Below are 24,899 nucleotides of genomic sequence, written 5' to 3' on the forward strand. Positions count from 1 at the left end.
TTATTTTTTTTTTTAAATAAATTACACAATTAATTAATTAAAATTAAATTTTATATTTTGCCTGTCTAGAGTTTTAGACATTCTGGACGATTCAACAGGTGCTCTTTGAAACGAAGGGGTAAGTTTAGGAAATGCCACACGAGAAATACTGGTTCAGTTTAAAAGGCTTTTATTCTGAAAACCAACCGGAAGTGTGGCGCTTCCGCCTCTCTGTAAACAAACGTTCGTGTCTTGGCCGCTATTTCAAGGTTTTAAGGACATTGAAGTAACTCTGACAGGTATGGAAAGAACAGTGTGAAGGAATTATAAGTTGGCGAGTCACGTTATTTTCGCTAGTTGCTTCGTATAAGCTGCGTAGTGACTTGATACGTGTTGACATTGAAACAGTCTCTACTTTATCGACTTACAAGACATTAATGTTGTTGCTAACATTACTGCTAATTTTTTTTATAACAGGTGTTGGGAATAAGCCGTTATGCTAAGCTAACGTAGCAGTATTAGCATGAATGAATTTTAACTCTTAACTGAAGAAAGCTTAACCAAATATTACAAAAAACACAAAGAAACGTGGTGTTTGGTGGCTGCTGAAATATTCATTGTACAAACTTATTTTGGTTGGACCAACATTTGTATTGTTCTGAAGCTAGCAAACTGAGCAAGCAACAAACAGCTTCTTATTAGTACAGTATGTTTTACTGTTATGATTGTGATCCTTGAAATGTACTGAACTAAACTATCAAGGACCGTGTTCCTGGATAAATGACAGTAATGTTTTGAAAGTAAAGTAATGAAAAGGACTTGATGAGGTCAGAAGCTACAAACCTACAAATCACACTACATCACGTACACGGACAAAGGACAGACAACAGTGTGCATATTTAAGCCAGAGAAGACAGATAACATTACACCTTTTAACATACTGATGCAGTTTATCATTGAACGTTTCTTCTGTCGAGCAGTTTCTGATTCAGAACACTTTGCATTCTCACAATACAGGTGTTTGTTCCCAAATGGTTTGATTTCACTACCCTCTTTTGGATCACAGCCAGTCATGAAAAGGAGGACAACTTCATGGGGTTGATTTCTGATGCACCAGGTAATGAACAACACTGTGCCCTGAAGTTGCAGTTTTATGTCAGTTCTTATGCAGACAATTAAAAAAATAAAAAATCAGTAAAATAAATTACATAAATTGAATCTGTATTTAAATTGCAAAGAAGAACAAATAGCAACCAACAGCAACTATGCTGAACTATTCAGTTACTTCTGAAAACTGTAAAGTAAGGCTGCTTTCAGTACAGAAAAAGAATGATGGTTCCAATCCCTGTAGCAAACTGTTCTTCCTAAAAATCAAAACAGAAAAGTACATTTTTCTGGTAGTAGTAGAAACCTTTGAGGATCCTTCAGTTGATTAGATATATTAGGTCGGAACTGGCAGGAACAGAAAATTCTGCTTTGGCCAGAGGGCTAGACTTTATATTATATAATCATTGTCCTTCCATCATTCCAGTGGACAGACATTACAGTAAGTTTTGTTATTGTAACACAGGTAGTAGCTGGAGGTCATATTCATAACATCATGCGTGGGTTCTAGTCTAGTCAGTACGCTGATACCTGGTTTGGGTGGAGTTTATCATGAATCATCACGATTTAAATGAGCTTTTTAAATTGTCTAGGTCTGTCAAGTTTGTTGGTTTTGAATGAGAGTTTTGAGTGTTTTTTTTTCTTGTTTTTTTACAAAAAGCCCAGTATGTTTTGATTAGTCAGCTCTAGTTGCTTGTGCAGGGACCACCCATAAACAAGATGAGAACTGGTGCTGGTCAGGGAAAGCGGGAGGGACATGAAAATAGTCCACTGGATACAGCATTAGTGTATGCCCCCGAATGCACAATGAGTCATTAATATTTTCCACTGTCCAGGAAATGACAAACTTAAAAATATCATTAAGTACATTTACAGAATAATTTTTTTTTGTCATCACTGGGCCAGATACTGTCTAACAGGTGAAGTCTCGTGCAAGACAGTTAAAAATCTAATTTGAGTTCATGGCCACTTTAAAATTACTGACTGAGCACTAATATTCAGTAAACATGTGAATGTTTCACCTGGTTGAGAGTAAAAAGGGGACTAACGAAGTGTACAGCCTCAGTAAAATAAGTTCTCTAGGTAAACTGTTAATGTGTCTTTTTCTCTCAATTTCCTGTCTCCATATAGACTACAAGTGAAACACCAGAGCCCCAAAATTGACTCTTTCAGTCCAGTAAGAAGTTACATTATTTGCACTGGTGTTTTCAGAAGCGCATTGTCTATTGTTTGTGCAATAAGAAAAGAAGAAGGGAAGACGAAAAACATAGTCAACGGTAAACAGACAATAAGACACTTTTTCATTAAACTTTTAACATCCACAATTTAACAAAGTGTAGCTTTGTCACCATTAAGTAAACTATAAATTCAGAACAAATTCAGATTTTCAAATTCAAATTTGGGAAGCAAGCTCTTTTCATGTGTGCTTATGTTTAGGTCAAGAATGCTGTCTGCTGTGAGGGCTGGCAGATGTTGCGTTGGATACTTCAGGAGTATTTCAAGCTCTGCTATGAACAAAGGTGAAACAAACACACATACATTCACTGTCTGCTTTTCTATGTGTGTGTTATTATCAGGGATGGAGAAGCATGTAGACATTACTTTTCTAAAGCAAATTTACTGTTTACTGAAATCTGATTGAGAAAAAAGTTTTAACTAATTTAAAAGATACTCAGTAGCTGAATTAACAGGATAAGGTGTTAACAAGATGAAGATGATGTTATACAATAATATACTATACTTTTACACTATATAGTTAGTGGCATTTATTCAAATAGTAAACAGGTGAATAATGTTAACAAACGAATTATGGATGCTTGAGAAATCAAACAGTAACTTTCAGAAGGTAACAATATTTTCTATAGGGGATACTGTGTTTATCTACCATGTTTACAGTGCAATGTCAGTTCACACAGCAGTACCATTGTTGAGACACAGGGCAGCAGCAGAGTGCTGTTTTATACTGTAGCCTATCTCTCCTCCACCTCGAAATGTCAAACTGCCTCACAGCCACCCGTCATTGTTCTTGGACCTTTTTTGTATCTGCTTCACGTCGTCCAGGACGTAGGTACTAGGGCTGGATTAAAATACCGATTCCATGCAGGTAAACAGTAGATGATATACTGTACAAAACATTAAAAGATGAATTGGTAATAGAACAAAAATGTGGTAAAATGGTATGGCAACATTATTTATTCCCCACTGTGGAATAATTAAGGGATTATCTTATTTTATCTTATTTTAAACATGACACTTAGTGTAAAGGCAACAGGAATCTTAAAGTCAGACGGTCCCAAAGTACTACAAGGCATATTTTAGCTGCAACTACGTTATGTGTCACATATACCTAATTCACATTAACAACCATATTAATGATGAATCCAGTTTGGTATTTCAGTCTGTGTGCAATGTGTTTGGGACAGTGAGAGGTTAACTAGATGTAGCTAGTTAGATGTAAACACCAAGAGCAGCAAAACAAGAAACACTAGTAACAGTCATTTAAGTTCTGGTACGTTCACTCCAAAAGTGATGTATTTTCTGTAAAATGAATGGCAACATTGACAGGACAAGTGAAATTAAAGGTGTGATTATCGGCTTTTTAATAGTTATTAAATTATATTATTATATTTAACAAAGTTGGCCAGGCAAGGCTGGGGAGTTTAGCCTATATTTCTGTTTATCTTTTAACATGAAGACCAAAGAAAAAACTCTTACAAGAGACCACTAAAAAAATCCCAAGAACAACAGTTTGCAAAAGAAAAAGGAAAGCACTGGTGGACTTAAGAAGAAACACAGAAGCAGTCACACAAACTGAAACGCTCAGTTTATCAAAGTTTAACCACATCTAACTCGTCTTCACTCAAACATTAACCCTAGTGTAATGAAAACATGTGGCAGAGCCAAAGTTTTTCCAAGTTGTAAATATATGACTCTGTCTTGGATAAGGGCTAAAGTTGTAGTCTAACCACAGAAAGTAGTTCATCATTTGAGAAGACGAAAGTAGTTGTATTTGGAGTAGTTTACAGAAGTCTGGGTTCTGAAATGCAGCAATCAGGTTATTTAACTTCTCTGAGTCCTGCTGAATTGAGGCTGTTGATCAGGCAGAAAGATTCCAGAATAAGCACCACAACTGGGTTAGCTTACGGTAAGTGTCACCACTCTCAGTCATGCCGATCACTTAAATCAAGGACTGAATTATTAGTTCACTATATCTAATTGAAACATATCAATCCGAGGTTGTAATAGATTTAAATGTATAATTAAAAAAACATAAACAAGAGAAAAAATAGGAGAAATCTCAGAAAAAATTAGTGGACATTCTAAAAAAATTCTTCAAAATCTGGAAAATAAACCTTTTACAAGCACACAATAAATAGTAATAAATAAAAAAGTGTTACTGTTAATTACTGTTTTACTTCCCAGTTTAGGGCCTCTTCAGTACATCAAAGCCAAATGTGACACATTATTGTTCTTATAAGAATAAGAAAAACCTTTATTTGTCCCACAATGGGTAATGCTTTTGATGTCTGTTATGTATTTTAAACCCTGTTTTACTTGTACGGTGACCTTGGGTGCTTTAAAAGGCGCCTATAAATAAAATGTATTATTATTATTATTAATGTGGCCCTGCAACTGTCAGTGGCTGATAGGGAAACCAGCTCCAAGGGTCAGGGGTCAGAGCTGGTGATGGTCGGGTAAGAGGCCAGCTCTGGGGGCAGAGGTTGGAGCTGGTGATGGTCCGGTAAGAGGCCAGCTCTGTGGGGCAGAGGTCGGAGCTGGTGATGGTCGGGTAAGAGGCCAGCTCTGAGGGTCAGGCGTTGAAGCTGGTGATGGCCAAGGGGGGACAGCTCCAAGGGTCAGAAATCGGAGCTGCCGATGGCAGTTCTTTTGTCTGAGTACATTACCTGCCCAGGGTGCAAGAAGTAGTCTTTGGTTTAGTTTGTATTAAGTTTAATTTGGCTTTGTTTGACAAACGGCAACTACACTGAAATTCAAAGAAATGATGAGCCAGTCAACATCTGTTATGAGAAGACATTAGCCACTTTACCTCAGTGGATGTGCTTGGCCCACCAGAATAGATATCCTCCAGTGCTGAACTATCACCTGACCTGGTGTGAGAGGCCTCACCTTCAAATGTCAGTTCCTAAAATAATAATTTGTAAATGACAGCAAAAGGGGTAAACATGTGATTGTAATGACTGTGTGCACAATCCATGTTGCACAAAAAAGATATGTTTATTTAAGATGTCATGTTTGAAGGTCATCATTTGCTAATTAACTTTTGCACAATTTGACTGATAATGATTAGTTATTATATTACCTGAGATGGTACGTCAGCACTGCCAGGTGCCTGCCAAAACTGGAGAATGTTCGCTGCAGTTGAAATTGTAGCATCAGGACATTCATCCTGCTGAACATCTTCAGGCTCTGGCAGAGGAACGCCGATTTCAGTATGTGCTGGTGAACCCACCAGATCTCCTCTGTCAGACTGTGCCAACAAGTATTCCACCGCTGTGTGTTCACCTGCAAACAGAAAACCACAAATATAGCAGTAGAGTGAGCGAGAAAACGGTAGACCCCTAACCAGTAGCTGACAGTGTAGTCACCATAAAAATATTGTTCAGTGTCTGCTTTTTTCATCAGACTCTTACCGGTGGGTTTCCCTGGAGGGGTGAATTCCGGCAGAAGTGTGCAACCCAACACTCTGAGGACATCCTGGTTTGGGATGTATCACCCATATCCAGGGCTTGATGTGCACGATTGATGTTCCACCTGGATGCACCCTCAAGCATGTACATCTGTGTGTGTACAGTACTGCATCTCCACCCTTGCCAGACAAAGATTACATAGCAAATTACATTTTTTGTCTTCTAAAAAATGATGAAACAGCAGTTATAGAAAATGTACAATTTTAATTCAAAATTTAAACTTGCCTGGGATGAAACAACACTGGTGTCTGTGGAAGCTTTTCAGAGAGGAAGATCCTCGGCCACACCTCAGCACATCAAGGGTTTTGCCTCCCTTCTGTGTCCTGGAACGTGTTTTGGTGTACAGTTGCACACCAGGTGGATCTTGGATGCATGGCAAATGTTTTTGCTGTACCTCCCACACATGTGCCATGCTCTCACGGTTTATGAGTTGTAGACTGGTGGTGTCAGTCAGGTCCCACATTGACTCCAGCAGATTTTGTATTTGCGTGCGAGCCTCTTCAACCCCTCGTGTTGTCCTCCGGCAGAACTTGGCCAGCTCACTGGAAGTGATGCTGCCTAGTACCTGGGTGTCTGTCGGAACATGACCCCGATTCTTCCCGATGAACTCCGCCCGCTTGGCCTCTTTGAGACGCCCAATATCATCCCTGTCCCACTCAAAAATACAGCTGGACAGCTTTGAGCAGAAGGTGCCATATAGTGGATGGTGTTCTGTTGTGAGACCTTTGGTGAATTGCCGCATGAAGTGAAAACGTCCAGTCTCACTTTGGATGTCCATGGGTGAAACCAAGTGAGAACTGGGCTCACCCCTGTAAAAATAAGCAACCAACTATAAATAAATGCAGTTCTGATCATTTCCAGTTAGCCCATTATCGACTGCATTAAAATCCTGCCAAAATATTTGATCAAACGTAGCAAAATCACAAGAAATATCACAACGCAAAAGGAAGGCATCGCACCTGTCTCACTGCAGCAATCTCTGTCCACATATATGGCATCTGGCTGTGGCTCACCAGCATCCCTGTACCACTGGACAATGCCTTGACACAGCTCATCAAGCACAGCCCCCTCACCAGTGGTCAGCACAGAGTTGAAAACCTGGCCAAATTCGTTCCCAACATTTGTCATCCACGTGGCTGTGTTCTCAATTCCACCAGCAAGTGTTTTTGTGATCTACAGACAACATTAACACATACATTTCAAAAAATTACTGGGCATACAAATTAACATGAATAAAATCAAGTTTACATAGGTTTGCATTTACCTTTTTGGTGGAATCAAGCTTCAGGATTCTGCCAAAAGTAGATGAGATGACTCCTTTCAACTCATCCAGGTGGCTGAGAATTTCATTTGCGTGAACCGTTTCAAACCACTGGGCCAGGGGCAGAGGAGAGAAGGAGGGGCGGTTTTTGATAGACCGCTTCGGACTGGGTGAGGACACATGACTTTTTGTGGACCTCACAATCAGTGAGGTAGTCAATGGTCCGCCTTGCCCACTCCTCGCTGTGTATCTCCTGCAAGGCCTGCTGAAGATAGCTGGAGCTGTTCCCCACCGTTCTTGCTCGCATCATTGCAACACACCTCCTGTCCAGTGCCAGATGTGTTGTGAGCACAGCTGGAAATTTGTTGCAGTGGCAGGGCTGTTGGATAGCCCATCACACCTGCCCAATAGGAATCTGGTTTCCCAGTGTTGGTCATTTCTGCAGATGAGGACAAGACATGAATACCATTGTGATTAGGGAACAGCTGTAAATAGGCTACTTCATGTACTATTGAAGGATGAACAGAGTACAGATTGGGGGTAGGGGTAGGGTGTTAACAAGTGTGAGCTGTGCAGGGGCATGTGAGGTGCGGGGGCGTGGGGGTGGGGGGTGTCCTAACTGCCGAGTTTCGTACATTTACCGAACAACTCACCGGCCCAATTTTTTAATTATGGCAGCACAAATTACACTATGGCGAAGCACCACAGTATTATCAATGAATGGGAAACACTGGACGTTATAGTGGTTAGCGGTTATAACGGTTAGCAGTCGCGGCTAGTGCTAACAGCTCTATTTTTACAGCATTTTCAAGCTATTTCCTTTTAAACTAATAAAAAACTATCTGGGAGACTGTTACGGCCCTAGTGCCGCTATGGTTGTTGTGGTGTGTTTGTGTCTCTCTCCTCCTCCATGTGGTCGCCCCTCCTCCGAACAGCAGCCGTTTCCACTCAGGTAATCAGCTGATCCTGGTTAAAGAGTGGAGGAGAGGTGCGGCCTGGAGAGAGAGAGAGAGAGAGAGAGAGAGATGGTGAACCACAGTGGTGGAAGCGTGAGGTTGGCTTTGTTTGTTGGAAATCATAACGGTGAAGTACTGACTAATCTTTTCTGTGGAAAAGACAGTATTAATCTTTCTTGGTCTTTTGCCTGTGTCCTTTCCCCCCCAGGTGTAGTGGCATTTTTGGTTTGTTTGTGGCTGTCAGTTCTGGTCTGTTGTGTTTAGTTTTGTGACCAGCATTCTTAGTTATCATTAGTATTTTGTTTTTGAATAAAGAAACATTCTTTTACACACAGTTATTGGTCTGTGTGTCGCTTTCCTTTTCTCCGGAAACTATTTTCTTTTGTTTTCTTCCCCTCATCCCCTGGTTACATACTCGGGAGGTAACAAAGTGGGGGCTCGTCCGGGATCTCTTAGTGATAGCGTTAGGAGATCTGATTTTGTCTGTGTTTGTAGCCTGGTTTTTTGTTTGGCACGGCTTCCCTGGTAAGTGTAGGGGAGTGTCCAGCTAAGTTGCTCGCAGCTTATCCTTCGGGCACTCATTTATTATTTTGCCTTTTTTATTTTCTGGAGTAATCCTGGGTGGGGATACAATTCCCTGGCGGAGGTAGGCGTTTCGGAGCTTCAGCTGCCGAAGTTTGCCTTTAAAGCCGCCTCGAGCCCGGCATGCTCCAAGAAGACAGACAGGCTCAGTCTTTGATAGGCAGGGTCTGGGGAAGTTGGTGTTGGCCTGGTGTGTACTGTGTGTCTGTGTGGTTTCTTTACCTATCGTGTGAATCTTTGTTTTATTGCATTGGTGTTGTAAAAACACAAAGAAAAATGTCTGAGAATTTCAGTGTGGATGCGTTTGCTGCTGCACCGTCACTATCCCAGTTAGATGAGTGACTTGCATGAGTTGGTGGCTCATTACGACATTTCAGTTTCTCGTGTCCTACGTAAGGCAGAGTTGAAGGCCGCGGTGGTGGAGGCCCTGGTGGAAAAAGGAGTGCTTGAAGAACTCCCATCAGGATCAGGTGAACAGCAGATTGGTCATACTCCCAGCGCACGGTTTGTAGCTGAGGAAGTACATGTCACCTTACCTAAATTTGACCACATGTCTGTGGAGTCCTCTCCTGGCTCAAGACTGGCTGCTCGGTCGATGGTGCGTCTTGCTCATCTCCAGTGGGAGAAGGAGAAAGAGGAGAGGGAGTTTCAGCTTAGTCGAGAACTTGAGCTGAAAATGTTAGAGGCAGATACCACAGTGAGAATGCGGGAGTTGGAGCTAAAGGCTAGCGCTAGCCCCGTGTCGGTAGATATGTCTCAGTCATCTATTACAGGTTTTGATGTCGGTAAAAATATTCCCCTTGTTCCTGTATTCCGTGAGTCGGAGGTCGAGACTTATTTCAGCACTTTCGAGCGGATCGCAACTGGGCTGGGCTGGCCACAGGATGTGTGGGGACTGCTGCTACAGTGCAGATTGAATGGAAAAGACCAGGAAGCCTGCGCCTCCCTTTCCACTGCAGACAGTTTGAGTTCCGAAAAACTCAAAAGTGCTGTTCTGCAAGCTTATGAATTGGTGCCAGAAGCATACCGGCAGCGGTTTAGAGGTCTTAAGAAAAGCCAAAATCAGACTTACACTGACTTTGCAAGGGAGAAGAGTCTCCTCTTTGACAGATGGTGTTCAGCTTGCAAAGTATTTGATATGACTTCACTGAGAGAACTGCTGCTAGTGGAGGAGTTTAAAAATTGCTTACCTGAATGTATAGTGCCTGCCAAGACTGGAGAATGCCCGCTGCAGTTGAAATTGTAGCATCAGGACATTCATCCTGCTGAACATCTTCAGGCTCTGGCAGAGGAACGGCGATTTCAGTATATGCTGGTGAACCCACCAGATCTCCTCTGTCAGACTGTGCCAACAAGTATTCCACCGCTGTGTGTTCACCTGCAAACAGAAAACCACAAATGTAGCAGTAGAGTGAGCGAGATAACAGTAGACCCCTAACCGGTAGCTGACAGTGTAGTCACCATAAAAATATTGTTCAGTGTCTGCGGTGGGTTTCCCTGGAGGGGTGAGTTCCAGCAGAAGTGTGCAACCCAACACTCTGCTCCTGAGGACACTCAGGTTTGTCATCAGCCGCACATTGTACATCCTGGTTTGGGATGTATCGCCCATATCCAGGGCTTGATGTGCGCGATTGATGTTCCACCTGGATGCACCCTCAAGCATGTACATCTGTGTGTGTACAGCACTGCATCTCCACCCTTGCCAGACAAAGATTACATAGCAAATTTCATTTTTTGTCTTGTAAAAAATGATGAAACAGCAGTTATAGAAAATGTACAATTTTAATTCAAAATTTAAACTTGCCTGGGATGAAACAACACTGGTGTCTGTGGAAGCTTTTCAGAGAGGAAGATCCTCGGCCACACCTCAGCACATCAAGGGTTTTGCCTCCCTTCTGTGTCCTGGAACGTGTTTTGGTGTACAGTTGCACACCAGGTGGATCTTGGATGCATGGCAAATGTTTTTGCTGTACCTCCCACACATGTACCATGCTCTCACGGTTTATGAGTTGTAGACTGGTGGTGTCAGTCAGGTCCCACTTTGACTCCAGCAGATTTTGTATTTGCGTGCGAGCCTCTTCAACCCCTCGTGTTGTCCTCCGGCAGAACTTGGCCAGCTCACTGGAAGTGATGCTGCCTAGTACCTGGGTGTCTGTCGGAACATGACCCCGATTCTTCTCGATGAACTCCGCCCGCTTGGCCTCTTTGAGACGCCCAATATCATCCCTGTCCCACTCAAAAATACAGCTGGACAGCTTTGAGCAGAAGGTGCCATATAGTGGATGGTGTTCTGTTGTGAGACCTTTGGTGAATTGCCGCATGAAGTAAAAAAATGTCCAGTCTCACTTTGGATGTCCATGGGTGAAACCAAGTGAGAACTGGGTTCACTCCTGTAAAAATAAGCAACCAACTATAAATAAATGCAGTTCTGATCATTTCCAGTTAGCCCATTATCGACTGCATTAAAATCCTGCCAAAATATTTGATCAAACGTAGCAAAATCACAAGAAATATCAACGCAAAAGGAAGGCAACGCACCTGTCTCACTGCAGCAGTCTCTGTCCACATATATGGCATCTGGCTGTGGCTCACCAGCAATCCCTGTACCACTGGACAATGCCTTGACACAGCTCATCAAGCCCAGCCCCCTCACCAGTGGTCAGCACAGTTGAGAACCTGGCCAAATACGTTCCCAACATTTGTCATCCACGTGGCTGTGTTCTCAATTCCACCAGCAAGTGTTTTTGTGATCTACAGACAACATTAACACATACATTTCAAAAAATTACTGGGCATACAAATTAACATGAATGAAATCAAGTTTACATAGATTGCCCCTCCTCCGACCAGCAGCCGTTTCCACTCAGGTAATTAGCTGATCTTGGTTAAAGAGTGGAGGAGAGGTGTGTAAACACAAACTGCAGCCTAAACAAGTAATTTAACCGTAACTTTAATTCATTAATTTTGCCAATACTTACTTTTAGTAGGTCGGAGAACTGGAGATCCGGACTGTCTGACTACTTGAGCTGCCTCCGAGAGTCATACTAAAGCACCTTTTCTGAAAAACTGAATGCTGTTTGGCTCTTTGCTCCCTTATCGCGCCTCACTGATTGGCTCTTTTACTCCTTGCCCCAGCTCACTGATTGGTCCTCTTACCTCACCGTTCGGAACTGTTCGGACTTTGTTAGGAACTGTTCGGACTTTGTTAGGAACTGTTCGGACTTTGTTAGGAATTGTTAGGACTTTGCTAGGAACTGTTAGGACTTGGTCGTACCTCGTCATGCCGATAAGATGTGCTTATGGATTCAATTCTACATGTACCTTTTGTATTTTATGTTTGTGAGAAGACATTATATTTTGTTATTGTTTTGTATATTCTGCGTTCTTCTGTTATTATTATTATTCACATGGGGGAAACTATGGACTGACTGTTATTCACCCCTTCTAGGTGAGTCTATTTTGACTCTGCTGGTCTCTGTGAAATAAGAAATGCTGCAAATCGGACAGTGTTCTCCGGGCCCTCTAGCTGGTGTAGAGTCGCTCCGTTGGGATCTGATTGTGCTCCAGCAGAGATCTGCCAGGCCAGTCATATTATCTGAGCGGGCTTTATGTGGTGATGGACAAAATAGTGACAGCAACACTTGATCTGAATGCCGCAGAGCTGAATATGTTTTCAACAAAATGGCTTTGATTAGTTGTAAGAATATCCAGTTGCATCGGTTGAAGCATGTTCCAGCATCACTCATATTCTGATAAGAAGAAGAGAGGCCATGACAGGCAACCGGTCCTCATTTTAATATGAAAGAGCCCCAAAATGAGAAGTACCTTGTTCAGTGACATACTGCTATAAGATGCAGAGGGAAAGCTTTCTTTTAAAATATCTGTTGTAACATGGAGAAGAAGAAGTCTGTCATCTCGTAATTGAATGAAACCGACTGTACATGTTTTGACAGCTTCAAATGTGACGAATAAAGATGCAATTATCTTCTGACAAATGGCAAATGGACTTATGATAACTGTGTTTTTTTTCTATGCTGACCTACATAAAATGTGTATTTGTTTATCAGGCTACCAGCAGGCTAATGTCGTTATCCTGCCCAGTCATCTATCTGATGACTTTGAAGTCTTCTGTCGCAGTAATCCAGCGCCCTTGCCGCTCCTTTATCGCAGCCAATCAGGAGAGACTTCCTGTCCACCTCTGGCTAGATCTGCTGACATAAGGTAGTACACATGCATGCACCACCCATTCCACAAGACATTTTTTATAGATATTGTATTTATTTATGTATTTTCTCACAATTTCAAATTTTCTCTTTAATTATTTAATTTATGAAGCACAGAGGTGAATCTGTTTCTGATTATTGTTAAAATGATAAGATAATCCTGTATTTATCCCTCAGTGGGGAATGACCCACCTCTGTAGAAACAAATTTCACATTTCATATTAACTACATTTATGACTACTCTCTCTGTTGTAAAGCTGCTTCACTGGTGTCTTTGTTAGAGTTTTTCAGTTGTCACTTGTGATCTGAGCATGTGTGGTGTGGATCAATCATAATATATCATGGTGACTCTACCCACTACAGTGCCTTTCAGCACACTACTCTATGCAGACAAAAGGGCAGGGTTACTCTGTCCAGGAGATAGTTCAACAAGTCACAGAAATTTCTAGTTGAAATGCCGATTTAAACATTTTCGCAACAATTTGCCTATGCCACAAAATATTTTTGATCTGATACAAAAATGCTTAGGTCAGGACAGAAACCACACTATTGCCTATGTAGACAGGTCTTTACTTCAAGCAGTTCAGTAATGTTTCTCCGCTTGATTGAGAGTTGTCCCAAAGACTATCCCAGCGCTTTGAAACAGCAGTAAAGCTGGGGGTGGTTGTCCCAGAAATATATTATTAATAAACTAGCATTTGTATAGATAGATTAAAAGTCACATTTTATATTGACTTATCAAAACTGTAATATAAACACTGGCAAACATATTTTCAAAATGTGATTTGCAAGTGTAGAAAGCATTAATATCCATGAAACATTTCAGAATGAATATAAAATTGAACCAAACAACGTTTTCTAATTTAGTAAAACATTTAGTAAAAATAGTGTATGCATATTATTCATTCATGTATCACCCACATTTATACTTTGTGTTCTCCGTGCCAGTTCAGTTTAAATGTATTTTTGTTATCTGTGTCTTCAGGACAGACATCTCTCAGTACTGTGTGTATGAGGAGGGCCACCTGGTTAAAACTGTCTCCAGTCTGCAGGATTATACAAGTCAACCAAGGTATTTTAACAGAGACAAACAGACGTGCTGACAGATCTAAACTAAAGCTGTTTGATGCAGTTCACACAGGAAAACATGTAGACCTCCATAACGATAACAAATCTGTATTTTCATAGCTTACTGTGTTTCGTAATGAGTCTTATTCTCCTGGTGCAAAAGTTTATGCCATATGCAGCTCGGCCTTCCAGAATGTGTCTGTAGCACAGACAATTGCATATTGTCTGAAAAATGTCTAGTGTAATTCCACTGTAGTTTAAGTTTGTTTGGTCCCAACAGATTATGGTGGTACTGTAACTTGATAGGTGCAATAAGTTTGTTGCACAAGATAGTATTTAGTAATCTATTCTCAGTTTCAACATCCACACATAAAGTTAACAAGTGGGGAAACAGACATTGTTAACTTCTTTTCAGTCACAATAGGATTGTGAAACTCTCCATGCAATTTAACCTGTTCATACAATATCTTCCAGCAAAGTTTTTTTTTTTTTTTTTTTTAAATAGCTTTTGGTAAAACCTGAAATAGCTCAGTAGACAAGGCTGCATTATCAATCAGGTAAGTGGGTGACTGCTCCATATCTTGCTCTTCATCATCTGGTCTTATTGGAGCTTGCCACTGTTGTTCCATCATTATTTTATCATTTGGGCATTGTTTGTCAGGAGACAGGACGTATTATTTCTATCTTTAAATCTTTTTTTTAACATAAAGGAATTAATGAGTCCCGATTAAAACAAATTAAAGAAAATATTCATTGTACTTTGTGATCCAACCAGGTTCTCTTGTTCTTGTTTGTGCTCCAGGACTGCATCAGAGCCGCAGGCTGTGCATTATGGCCCATGGTCAAACATGGTGTGTTTCTACCTGGGCTGCAGTTTCGGCTTTGAAGGTCAGATGAAGAAAGCCGGAATTCCTGTCAGGAATGTAGAACAAGGCAGAAATGTCAGCATGTATAAGGTATGATCCGTATATAAGTCCTGAACTACCTCTTTATCACTCTAGTTTTCTCTACAACTGTTTAACATAGAGTTGTTTAAGGACATTCAGTATGATGTGAGTTAACAGTGTACTGTATTTTAGACAGCGATAGAAATGTCTGTGATTATTCTAATAGTTTGATGTCAACTCTTCATGTTTACAGCTCGTAGTGTGAAATGTCGGTGAACTCTTGGGCAGCAGAGCTCAGTTTATGTCTTTGGATTTATGACCTTTGTCTCTTTTGTCCACACAACACATGTGATTTTGTGTGTGTGTTAAGACTGGAGTTAGCTGTATTCCTGCTGGAGTGTTCAGCTGCCCTCTAGTGGTCACTATGCGTCCTGTTCCAGTTGACATGCTGGATGCAGCAGTCGGGGTTACTCATCTCAACCCACTTGCACATGGAGCCCCTATACACATAGGAGACCCAGGTATACACACTGAATACAACACAGTAAATGTAACTCACCAGTACATGAAAAGACCATCATACAAGTAATCACTGTAAGTTTTTTCATTCGGTGTATGCAGCTCTCATTGGCATTGGGGACCTTTCTAGACCGGACTATGGCGAGCAGGTGGACGTGCAGACTGGTGATGTGACAGTCTTCTGGGCCTGTGGAGTGACTGCTATAGAGGCAATACTCAGCAGCAGTGAGCAATATTATTGACTAAAGCTATATTTGCATAACCATAATAACAGCTAAATAGTTTATAGTAAATGATCAGGATGACGGACTCCTCTCAAACTGTTAAGACATCAAAACTCAAGTTTGATTAGTTCTTTTTGCTTGAGACAGTTCTTTTCATTGTGTTCGTACCAATGAAAATGCAAAAGAATTAAGATGTCTGTTTGACTAACATCAAGTTCTGTTTATCTTTCAGAGCCTTCCTTGGCATTCAGTCACTCACCCGGATGTATGTTCCTGACCGATATCCCAGATTCTCCTTCTCCCTCCATAACTCCTCCCTCTGAAAGCTCGGACCCTCAATGCACTAAACCCAATCCTGAGCTTACTCCCCTCTGCTTCCAGGTATCCAACAAACCCTTGTTGTATAGCCTGGTATCTCAGGCAGCAGTGGCAAGGATCAGAAAACTGGAGATGATAATTGGAGAGGACCCAGGTAAACATACCCGTAAAGTGATTTCATCATTCTAGCCGAGATTATAGCAGAGACACGTTTACTGTAGAGCTGGTGATTTTTAAACCAGAACAGTTAGTTAAAAGTTGCTATTTTTGTAGAGCTGCAGAGTCATGCCATATTTTTCTGTGCAGGATACCTTTGACACTGCATATAGCCATTGCTTCCATTGTAAACTATTAGTGTAGAAGATTGCTAAAGAGCTACACACAGTGTCAATATTCATACTTCAGTTGCGGTAGTAACACTTCAGATTAATATAACTATGACTCATCTAAAGAGCAGATGTGTGTGCTATTTGCCAACCTTCCTCTTATGTTGCATTAGCTTGTAACATATGGTAATTCACTGACTAAAGCACTGTTTATACAACAATACGATGTACCATTAAATACCACTGTACTGTATACATAATGAGCCTGTGCTTACCAGTAAATTAAGAGCCAAAGCATTGGCATTTAATAAAGAAAAGATGACAGAGGTGAAGAAATTTGTTCAACAGAGGAGCTTCTCACTAATGAACCTAAATAGTCATTACCAGAAAAGGGGAGGTGACAAAGAGTTAATGGTTGTCACTTCTGCAATGTCACTAAGTGCTCTGCTTCATTTGAGATCACTGGCAATTTGGCAGGAGGTGTATGTGAGTTTGTCACTTTCTGTCACCAGGTCAACGGGGCATCAAAGCTTTATTTGTTCAGGACGAACTTCTGCGCTCCTGTCTGGCACTGTCCCACGCCTCCTCTGTTGCCATAACAACTGGCTTCCCTACACACTACATGCACAGGTACATTCTTGATATACAGGTGTGTTTACACCAGACATTAACACAACTTCCATTTATTCTTCTAGCCTGCAGCTTAACTTACAATGCTGAACACTTTGTTATATAATTAATTATTCAGTGTGTCTTGTTTTGGTGTGGGGGTTTATAAGCTTTATTAACTCTAGCCAAAGGGAACAAGTAAATGAGAGAGAATAGATGCAGCACCTCATAAGCAACCATGCACATCTGGAGCACATAGGTGAAAACTCAAAGGTGTTGAGTGTGTAAGACTAACAGAGCAAAGAGTAAGCTGTTAATCTGACATGGATTGATACACCATTAGCTGTCACAACATCAGATTTAGAAAGCACACTTGCCTGTTTGAGGTTGACTGACTCTTTTGAAAACTCAATTTTTTTGTCTGTTTTTTTGTCTTTCCCCTTTAGCCCTCCTGATGAGACAGATGGCCCCCCTGGAGCTATCGCCATGGCAACCATGCTGCTGTCTCTAGGGAAACAGGTGACAATGTTGACAGACAGGAGAGCCCTGGAGATGAACCAAGGCATTATTGATGAAGCAGTGAGGACAGGTGGGGACAGTTTTAATTCTCTGAACACTAAACTTTTGTTGTTCTTCATGCTTATGCTGGATATGAAATTAGTTTTTAGCTTTTAAGGAGAAAGCATCTATATGTCATATATACTGTATATTTACCTCAGGAGTGTTGAAAACTGCAATCCCATTGGTCACTTTTGAAGACAGTGGTCCAGACGCTGCGCTGCACTTCCTGTGTCACCATGGAGACTCTAGCAAGCCCAGGTTGGCTGATTTGGGATATAAATTCACAGAAGGGGCTGAATGTATTGATCCTGCTGCTGTGTGATGGCTACAGGTTTTTAATCAAATCATATGAAAGAACCACAAGCTGTCCTGTGCACAGAGTGCACACACCCTGCATTGATTTGCATCAAGGAGTTGCTGTGGACCTGAATCTGATTAGCTGTGTTTAGATGTGAGAAATGTTGTTGAAATTTAAAAACGCATCAGCAATGTGGCAGAATTGATATGGTTTCTAGGAAACATTTATAATATGTATTCAGAGTGTACTGAAGTCATGTATTTCTTACACTTTATACACAATTCCCAGTCTGGTTTAAAACTTTCTATCACAACCCATACACTACATAATTTGGGTTGGTGCTGTATTATGCTTAAGAATAGAGTTTTGATTATCATTGCGTACAAGGTAATGTCTTGCTCTTTAGTGCAATTTATGTTAGAGTGGACTTTTATCTTTTATTTATACATTTAAGCAAAGATGAGCATTCTCAGTGTCTAATCATGACTAGACCACAGGTTTCTAAGGGGGCAGTGCATGCCAACTTTGTGGAAACAGGATTAGTTGTAAATAAAATTATTATCAGGCAGACCACAAATGATTGAAAACATAGATACAAAATTTGCTAAGTAAAGCAGACAAGACTAATCAGCAAAGGTCTTTTCAAATGTTAATTGTTAATTCCATGTGTTGGTATTTGTAAATGTTTACTGGCAGTCTTAGACTCTGTACAAAGATTATAATCTCCCTGTGTAGGATTTTGGTGTATTCCCAGCTTCAGCAATGTGAGAGCAATGTGGTATTGATGCTGTATACAGGTATGACCACCTTGTGGCGATAGAGCGCAGTGGACGAGCTGGAGATGGAAATTATTACAACATGAGAGGAGTAAACATCAAACATCTGGTGGATCCCATTGATAACCTGTTTATTGCTGCCAAGGATATACCAGGAATTATGACTACAGGTAGGTACATTAGGTTGTCTTCTTACTGCTTTAGTTCAGCGCTTAAAATTGTAACCATTAATGGATCAGCCATGTTCATAATATATATTGTAATGACAATAATAATGATAATAATTAATTAATCTTTTTTAGGCAATCACACAAAAACACTGCATGCCTTTCTAATAGGGCTGAACGATTTGGGAAAATAATCTAATTGCGATTTTTTTCCCCCAATATTGCGATTGCGATTTAATATGCGTTTTTTTTAATTTATTTTTTTATTTTATCCTCTGTTTTTCCCAACAAAACCTAATGAATGATTTAAATATGAACAACACAATATTAGATACATTTAGTGTAAAATGTTCTTTCCCATAGGCTGGGCCTATTTGTTAGAATTAAATTAAAAGATGTATGACTTGAAATAAATGACACTGCTCATTACAGAAACATCTATGGCTTTGCCACTGTGCATTTGGTTTGCAGAAAACCAGCAGTAGCAAATTACAGGTAAACAAGCCGACCGTCGCGGGTGCACGCATCGCTCAGAGACATCGTCCAGGTCAGAAGCTTATCATCCGCGTCGCTTGCGCCACGTGACCACCTTGTAATCACGCAAGTTGCGGTTAGAAAATCGCGTTTTATCATATCGTGATATTATAGCAAATGCAATTACTCATTCAGCCCTAGTATATATCTTTTTGAGGTATGCTTGCTAACCATGTTATTAGAAGTGTTAGCACAAACACTATATGCTCTGTAAGCATGTTTTGTCTGTGGTTTGCATTCAATAAGTTTACATACAATAAGTGCAAACTGTTTGTACTATACTACTGTACATGTATTCTAAGCTGAATGTAAAAGGAAACCACTCTGAACCTTTTCACATATGCTGTGACACTTTATGCCAAACCACATCCTCTCACAGTTTCTGTCTTCTAAATATATGTCTATTGTTCACCATACTGTTCATTTCTCTAAGCAGACCTTGTGTTTCTGCAGGAATCGGTGATGGTGGTAATGAGTTGGGGATGGGCAAACTGAAGGAGAAGGTGAAGAGCCTTATGCCTAATGGAAGTCTTATAGCCTGTGATGTTCCTGCTGACTATGCCATTACTGCTGGTATGGACTTACATTCTCTAGTAAACACTGTAGATTATACTGTTACAATGGGCACACACACACCCACACACACACACACACACACACACACACACACAGAACAGACATCTAAAGGTTAGATTATGCTTCCGCGTAGTGATCACGCAATGGTCACGCAATGGCCACGCAGTTGCTCGGACGCAGTCGTGAGACCGTGATGGTTCTGCGTGGGGTTTATGTGTCGAAATGCATGCCACACTGGTAGAGGGCGCTATGGTTTTTTGTGACCGACCGACCGAGACTCTTGTGACTATCTCGCCTCGTTATTTACCTTCTGGCTTTTGCCGTAGTCACAGTGTACGATGGACACCGAGACAGAGAGACTGGCGTTGGAGCTCCAAATTATTCAAGCAGAGGAAGAAATACTTCTTTTGCAAATTAGGGCACGACAAAGGAGACAATGATGTTTATGAGTGGAAACCGGAAAAGCGGTCTCCAGCGGATGTAGTTAGCGGACCAATCACAGCCAATGCCGCTGCGTTGCTGCTGCGTTGCTGCTGCGTTGCTGCTGCGTTGCTGCTGCGTTGCTGCTGCGTTGCTGCTGCGTTGCTGCTGCGTCGCCTCGACGCGCGTCGAGGATTTTTGGGAGGTGCGCGTCTGGCCCTTGCGAAGGACGCACGGGGGTCCGCAAGGACGCAATAGGTCCGTAATAGGTCCGTACGCACGGACGCGCTGTGTCAACGCGGAAGCATAATTTGGGCTTAAGTGGTTACACTGCCTCTGCATTTATAGATACTCAACTTACAGCCCCTGATTCATACACAGAACGCATACACAAGAAAACATTCAGTAGCCTCTTTGCTAAGTTATCGGCACAGGCTATTTTTTCAACAGTTGGAGTCTTATTTGTGTAGAATGGAGAAGTGAGACCAAAAAAGAAGAAATGATGATCAGGAAATTACACCTTGCTTACGTCACAGTGATGCAAGTACACAGACATGAAGGCCTAGTAGTAAAGTGACAATGGGACCAGTTCTTAACTCAGTTGACCGCATACATCATTTATTTCCACAGATACTATGGAAGATCCCATATAACTTTAATGTTACCCATATTCCATTTGTCTTGATTAAGTGTTGGTTAAACAATGAAACTGAGGCTGCTGACTTAACAGCTTTTATCCCCTCTGACTCATGTCCCATCCTGCTGCAGGGGTGTCTAACTGGGGAGGATATGCTGTGGCCTGTGGGCTCTACCTGCTCCACACATGCCCTTCACACCAGCGGTACCTAAAGAAAGGATTGGGACTAGAGCGTGGCACCCCACAAGAGCAGTTGCAGGACTGGACTGCTAACCTGCCATCTGTGGACAAGGTAATAGACACACAAACACATGTCTAATTTCTCTTCAGGAATTCGTTTCTGCTTGTCTCAATAATCAGTTTTGTTTCTGTTTAGTGGGTGCACTAAATTCCACAGGAAACTTAAAATCTTGCCCTTTTCTGTCTTTCTGACCCATTTTTCAGTCAAATTTACAAATCTCTTGTAGATTTGAAGCAATATGTGCATACTTGGAAGAAGATGAATGTTTCACAGTTTCATACTGATGCAGACGAATGTGCCTGGTCCACATGGCCTGCAGAACAACACAAGTTCATAAAAAAGAAAACAGATTTCACACAAATTGCATACTCTGTCTTTTCAAACAAAATGTTTAGTTTAGTGTGCAAAGTGTTGTCTAAAGTGACCCTACAGAAAAATATTCTGTTATTTCCCTCAATGTTGGCCATTTGTCAGATTTGCAGAAACAGACCTTAATGCGAATACTAATTTGGACATTGCACATTTCTGCCACTGCCATTTACACACACACACTCTCTCTTTCTGTGTACCAGGAAGAGACTTTCCTTTCGACTCTGATGAATTTTGGAATACGAAGTGGGAAAACTGGTCACCTGGCCATGGAAGTGGATGGCTTGACCTTTCACCCCACGCACTCTGACATCATCACCAGACTACTGGAAGAAACACTTGGCTCCACCATGCAAAACGCTTGATCATGCTTGGTCTTACAATAGGCACCATTCAAAATGTAATTTAGCTATCTGTGTTTCCTATTAACCTAACTTATAGAAACACTAATGCTTGTTAACCGAAGCCAATCGGATGTGAAAGCTATTCAGATGACCAAAACAAAGTGCCAGAGAAAAAAAAGAGAGAATGAATGGAGAGTAGTGTGGGTGATTTCAGATGCTTCCTTGGTTACCTTTCAGGCCTCTTCCTTGACTACTAGTGACAAAGCACAGTAGATTCAAGTAAAACCAGCTCTCTTTTCTCTCTGTCCTCTCTCTTTCCGGCTCTAAGCTGCCTCAGTAATGGATAAATAGGCTCTAAAAATAAATGATTATAAAATTTCTAATTGTACAGATGCATCATTCTGTAGTTGCTGGCAGAGAGTAACTAGCAGATCTGTGAACAAGTATGATGATCATGAATCTACAGATTTTTTTGTAATATTATTTGAATTGTTTTATCCCTTAGAACAACTAGAGACTTGATGACACCTTCACACACACTGTATGTATGTAACATGGCATGAATTGTGTCTTGGATATGCCGTTCCCAAATGTGCGCAACTGTTCACACAGATACAGTAGGTTTCTATGCCAGAGATGTGTATTTGTTTTGAGTGAATTCATGTAACACCAAGATGGCCACAATAAAGTTAAATGCTTGGCTTGCCTTTGCCATTGGTTTTCAAACTGAAAAGACATCTTTACTATTCTGAAAAAGTCCCATTTCATCTGAAACATCAGGTGAAATCAGTTTAGATTGGCAGAAATAATTATAGAACACAGAAAGTCAGTGAACTCATAACAAACTTGTTTTGAAAAAAAAATGTCAATGTGCAGTAAAGGCCACATTAGTTCTAAATATTCTCAGAGTAACTGCAGATTGTACGTTCCCCATCATGCAACTGTCTGTCGTTAATAGACCCTCTCAGACTCCTAAAGTTGGACTTCTTTCAAACACCACGGCCCCAGTGCATAACTCAGCCTTCTGTAAGAAAGTCTCACGTCCCTAGATAACCCTGACTATAACATCACTGTAACGTTATTTTCTTTCTCCACATAGGGCATTATATGTTTGGTTTTGATCTGTTAAACTTCATTCAGAAATGTATTGTAATGCACCTCTAAATTTGTATCATGGAGTTCTTGATGTTCATTTTCGCACTACTGACATGAGTTGTGGATTGTTGATGAGGCACAGGACTCTATGTTCTCTTTGAAGGAGGCAGAGTTACTGTATGTATGGAACATTACAGATAACAAGAGGTACTGCTATAGCTTATCTGGTTGAGCTGGTGCCCCACAAACTGAGACCACAGCCTTCATCAGCATGTTGACACCTCTCTCTAGCCCAGTTGCTTCATGTCCCTCTCCACAGAAAACTATCCAGTAAAGGGACAAAGACTTTTTGTTTAGCATGAAAAGTCTAACTTAACAATAAAAAGACATACGGTACTTTGGTGTGACGCTAATGATATGGAGGTCCTTTGGGATGCAGACAGACTGGATGAACTGATGAACTAAACAGTGTTTAACAACTTGAACATCCACTTATAATTTATATGAGCATGTGGCCTTGATCTTCAGATATATAAATCTGACAATGGGCTATGCATGGAAGTGCAAAAGAAAAACTCTTGAGGTTTCTGTGCCACAACACACCACCCCAAATGCATTTTTTGTATGTTGTTGTGGCATCTGTACGTTTTACTGTTCAACAGAAGCAGCAGTAATATCTGTGGGCCATTGTGAATATTGTGATAAAGAATTTACAGTGATGATTTTTTTTTTTTATATATAAATGGAAGCTTCATGCAGCTTATTTGCCTCTCTGAAACACAACATGTTTTCAGACATTCGATAATTGTTTAAATAAAATGCGATGTCGCTAATTAAAGAAGTGTTTCTGGACTACTATATGTAAAACATGCACTTTAACAGCATTTTAGTTAGTTTGGATAATTAGTGTAGTGTCTTAATAGGTGAAACATATGCACAGCTATATGGGACTTACTTATGAGCTTTGGTGAACTTCATTAATCTATATAGCTCCAGAGTTCTGCCAAAATAACAGGGATGCAACATAGTAGCTGCCAGCACGTTCAATTAAAACATGATGGTTTACAGAATGTGCTGTCTGCTTCACATCCAAACAACAATCCCATCTGATGAAACGGGATTAAACCTGGTTCTCCCTGATTAATCAGTTGCAACAGGTTGTAGTCTATGATGAGCACTACAGCTGCAAATCTCTTAGGGTTAATGTTAAGTAAGATAGTCATCCTCTTTATACGAAACAACTACTTTGTATTTGCAGTGGTGCATGGTACTTGTTATTGTAGGAAACATATGGTTTACATGACAAAGAAAAGACATTAGGCTGTGCTATCTGTTCAGGTCACAGTCATATCATCATATTTGTGGTTAGCATGAAGCACAGATGTGGTGATTTTATTGCCACTCTGTGTGAAGGGGGAAAAGGACTTCATGATTGCTTTGACTGCATTTACTGTTTCATTTCCTGACTGAAGTAATGATAATCGCAACAAAACTGTAGACTGAGGCATATTATATTTAGAGGAATGGCAACAGGCAATGAGAAGCATAAAAGATGATGAAGCCAGCAGTAACATAAGAGCAAGCACTGCATAGCATGTGGCTGCAGCAGTGGCTTATTAAAGAAAATGGCCCCGAATTGTAACACACACACACACACACACATATATATATATATATATATATATATATATATATACACACACACACACACAATTTACAGAGTCTCGGGGAGTATTTTGGTTCACCAACATGTATTCTCCAACCTGCTTATAACACATATTCATACATTTCACGGCAACAGTTCTTCAACCAATTTGTAAATTGATTAGTGAAAAGAGTAATAGTTGCAAGTATCTAGTATTTCTTGTGCTCAGAATACTCAAAAGATTGGAATTTGAAAAATGTACTTTTAATCTCACTGTCTGTGTGTGAGTTTTCTGGTAAACAGACATAATTTCTGTTTTCACGCTGCCAAAACACAAAGTGTGTGTCCTTGAAGCCAAACAAACACGGTGAATGCTTTTACATCCTCATGACACATTTGTAAAGTTACATTTTTAGCTAGATTTTTGTTTATTTTATGGTATATGTACACAGTGTTTGTTAAAGTAGGAAG

The 24,899-nt window shown here is 40.7% G+C and overlaps 1 protein-coding gene across 6 annotated transcripts; it reads left to right on the forward strand.

Moving 5' to 3' along the window:
- Nucleotides 1-218: 218 nt before the first annotated feature.
- Nucleotides 219-24,371, forward strand: dglucy (D-glutamate cyclase). Of its 6 annotated transcripts, none has more exons than XM_084568969.1 (17): nt 249-278; nt 997-1,096; nt 2,215-2,360; nt 2,521-2,603; nt 12,659-12,812; nt 13,800-13,886; nt 14,685-14,838; nt 15,140-15,290; nt 15,391-15,513; nt 15,745-15,984; nt 16,669-16,786; nt 17,212-17,354; nt 17,485-17,584; nt 18,422-18,570; nt 19,555-19,674; nt 20,866-21,026; nt 21,548-24,371. In XM_084568969.1, exons 4-17 carry the CDS (start codon nt 2,528-2,530, stop codon nt 21,707-21,709), a joined length of 1,938 nt encoding a protein of 645 aa, XP_084425095.1. In that variant the 5' UTR covers nt 249-278; nt 997-1,096; nt 2,215-2,360; nt 2,521-2,527; the 3' UTR covers nt 21,710-24,371. The 6 variants fall into 6 exon arrangements, with proteins under 6 accessions (XP_084425100.1, XP_084425095.1, XP_084425098.1 ...); XM_084568972.1 differs by having other exon boundaries at nt 2,215-2,260; XM_084568971.1 differs by lacking the exon at nt 2,215-2,360.
- The last annotated feature ends 528 nt before the right edge of the window (nt 24,372-24,899 follow it).

Source organism: Chelon labrosus (assembly GCF_963514085.1).
Source record: "Chelon labrosus genome assembly, chromosome: 20".
NCBI lineage: Eukaryota > Metazoa > Chordata > Actinopteri > Mugiliformes > Mugilidae > Chelon > Chelon labrosus.

What these genes read in the sequence shown, in the direction of transcription:
- dglucy (XM_084568969.1), top strand. Translation starts at nt 2,528, where the DNA reads ATGCTGTCTGCTGTGAGGGCTGGCAGATGTTGCGTTGGATACTTCAGG. An exon ending in TATACACATAGGAGACCCAG is followed by an intron (nt 15,291 to 15,390) that starts GTATACACACTG and finishes CGGTGTATGCAG; the next exon opens with CTCTCATTGGCATTGGGGAC. An exon ending in ACCAGGAATTATGACTACAG is followed by an intron (nt 18,571 to 19,554) that starts GTAGGTACATTA and finishes GTGTTTCTGCAG; the next exon opens with GAATCGGTGATGGTGGTAAT.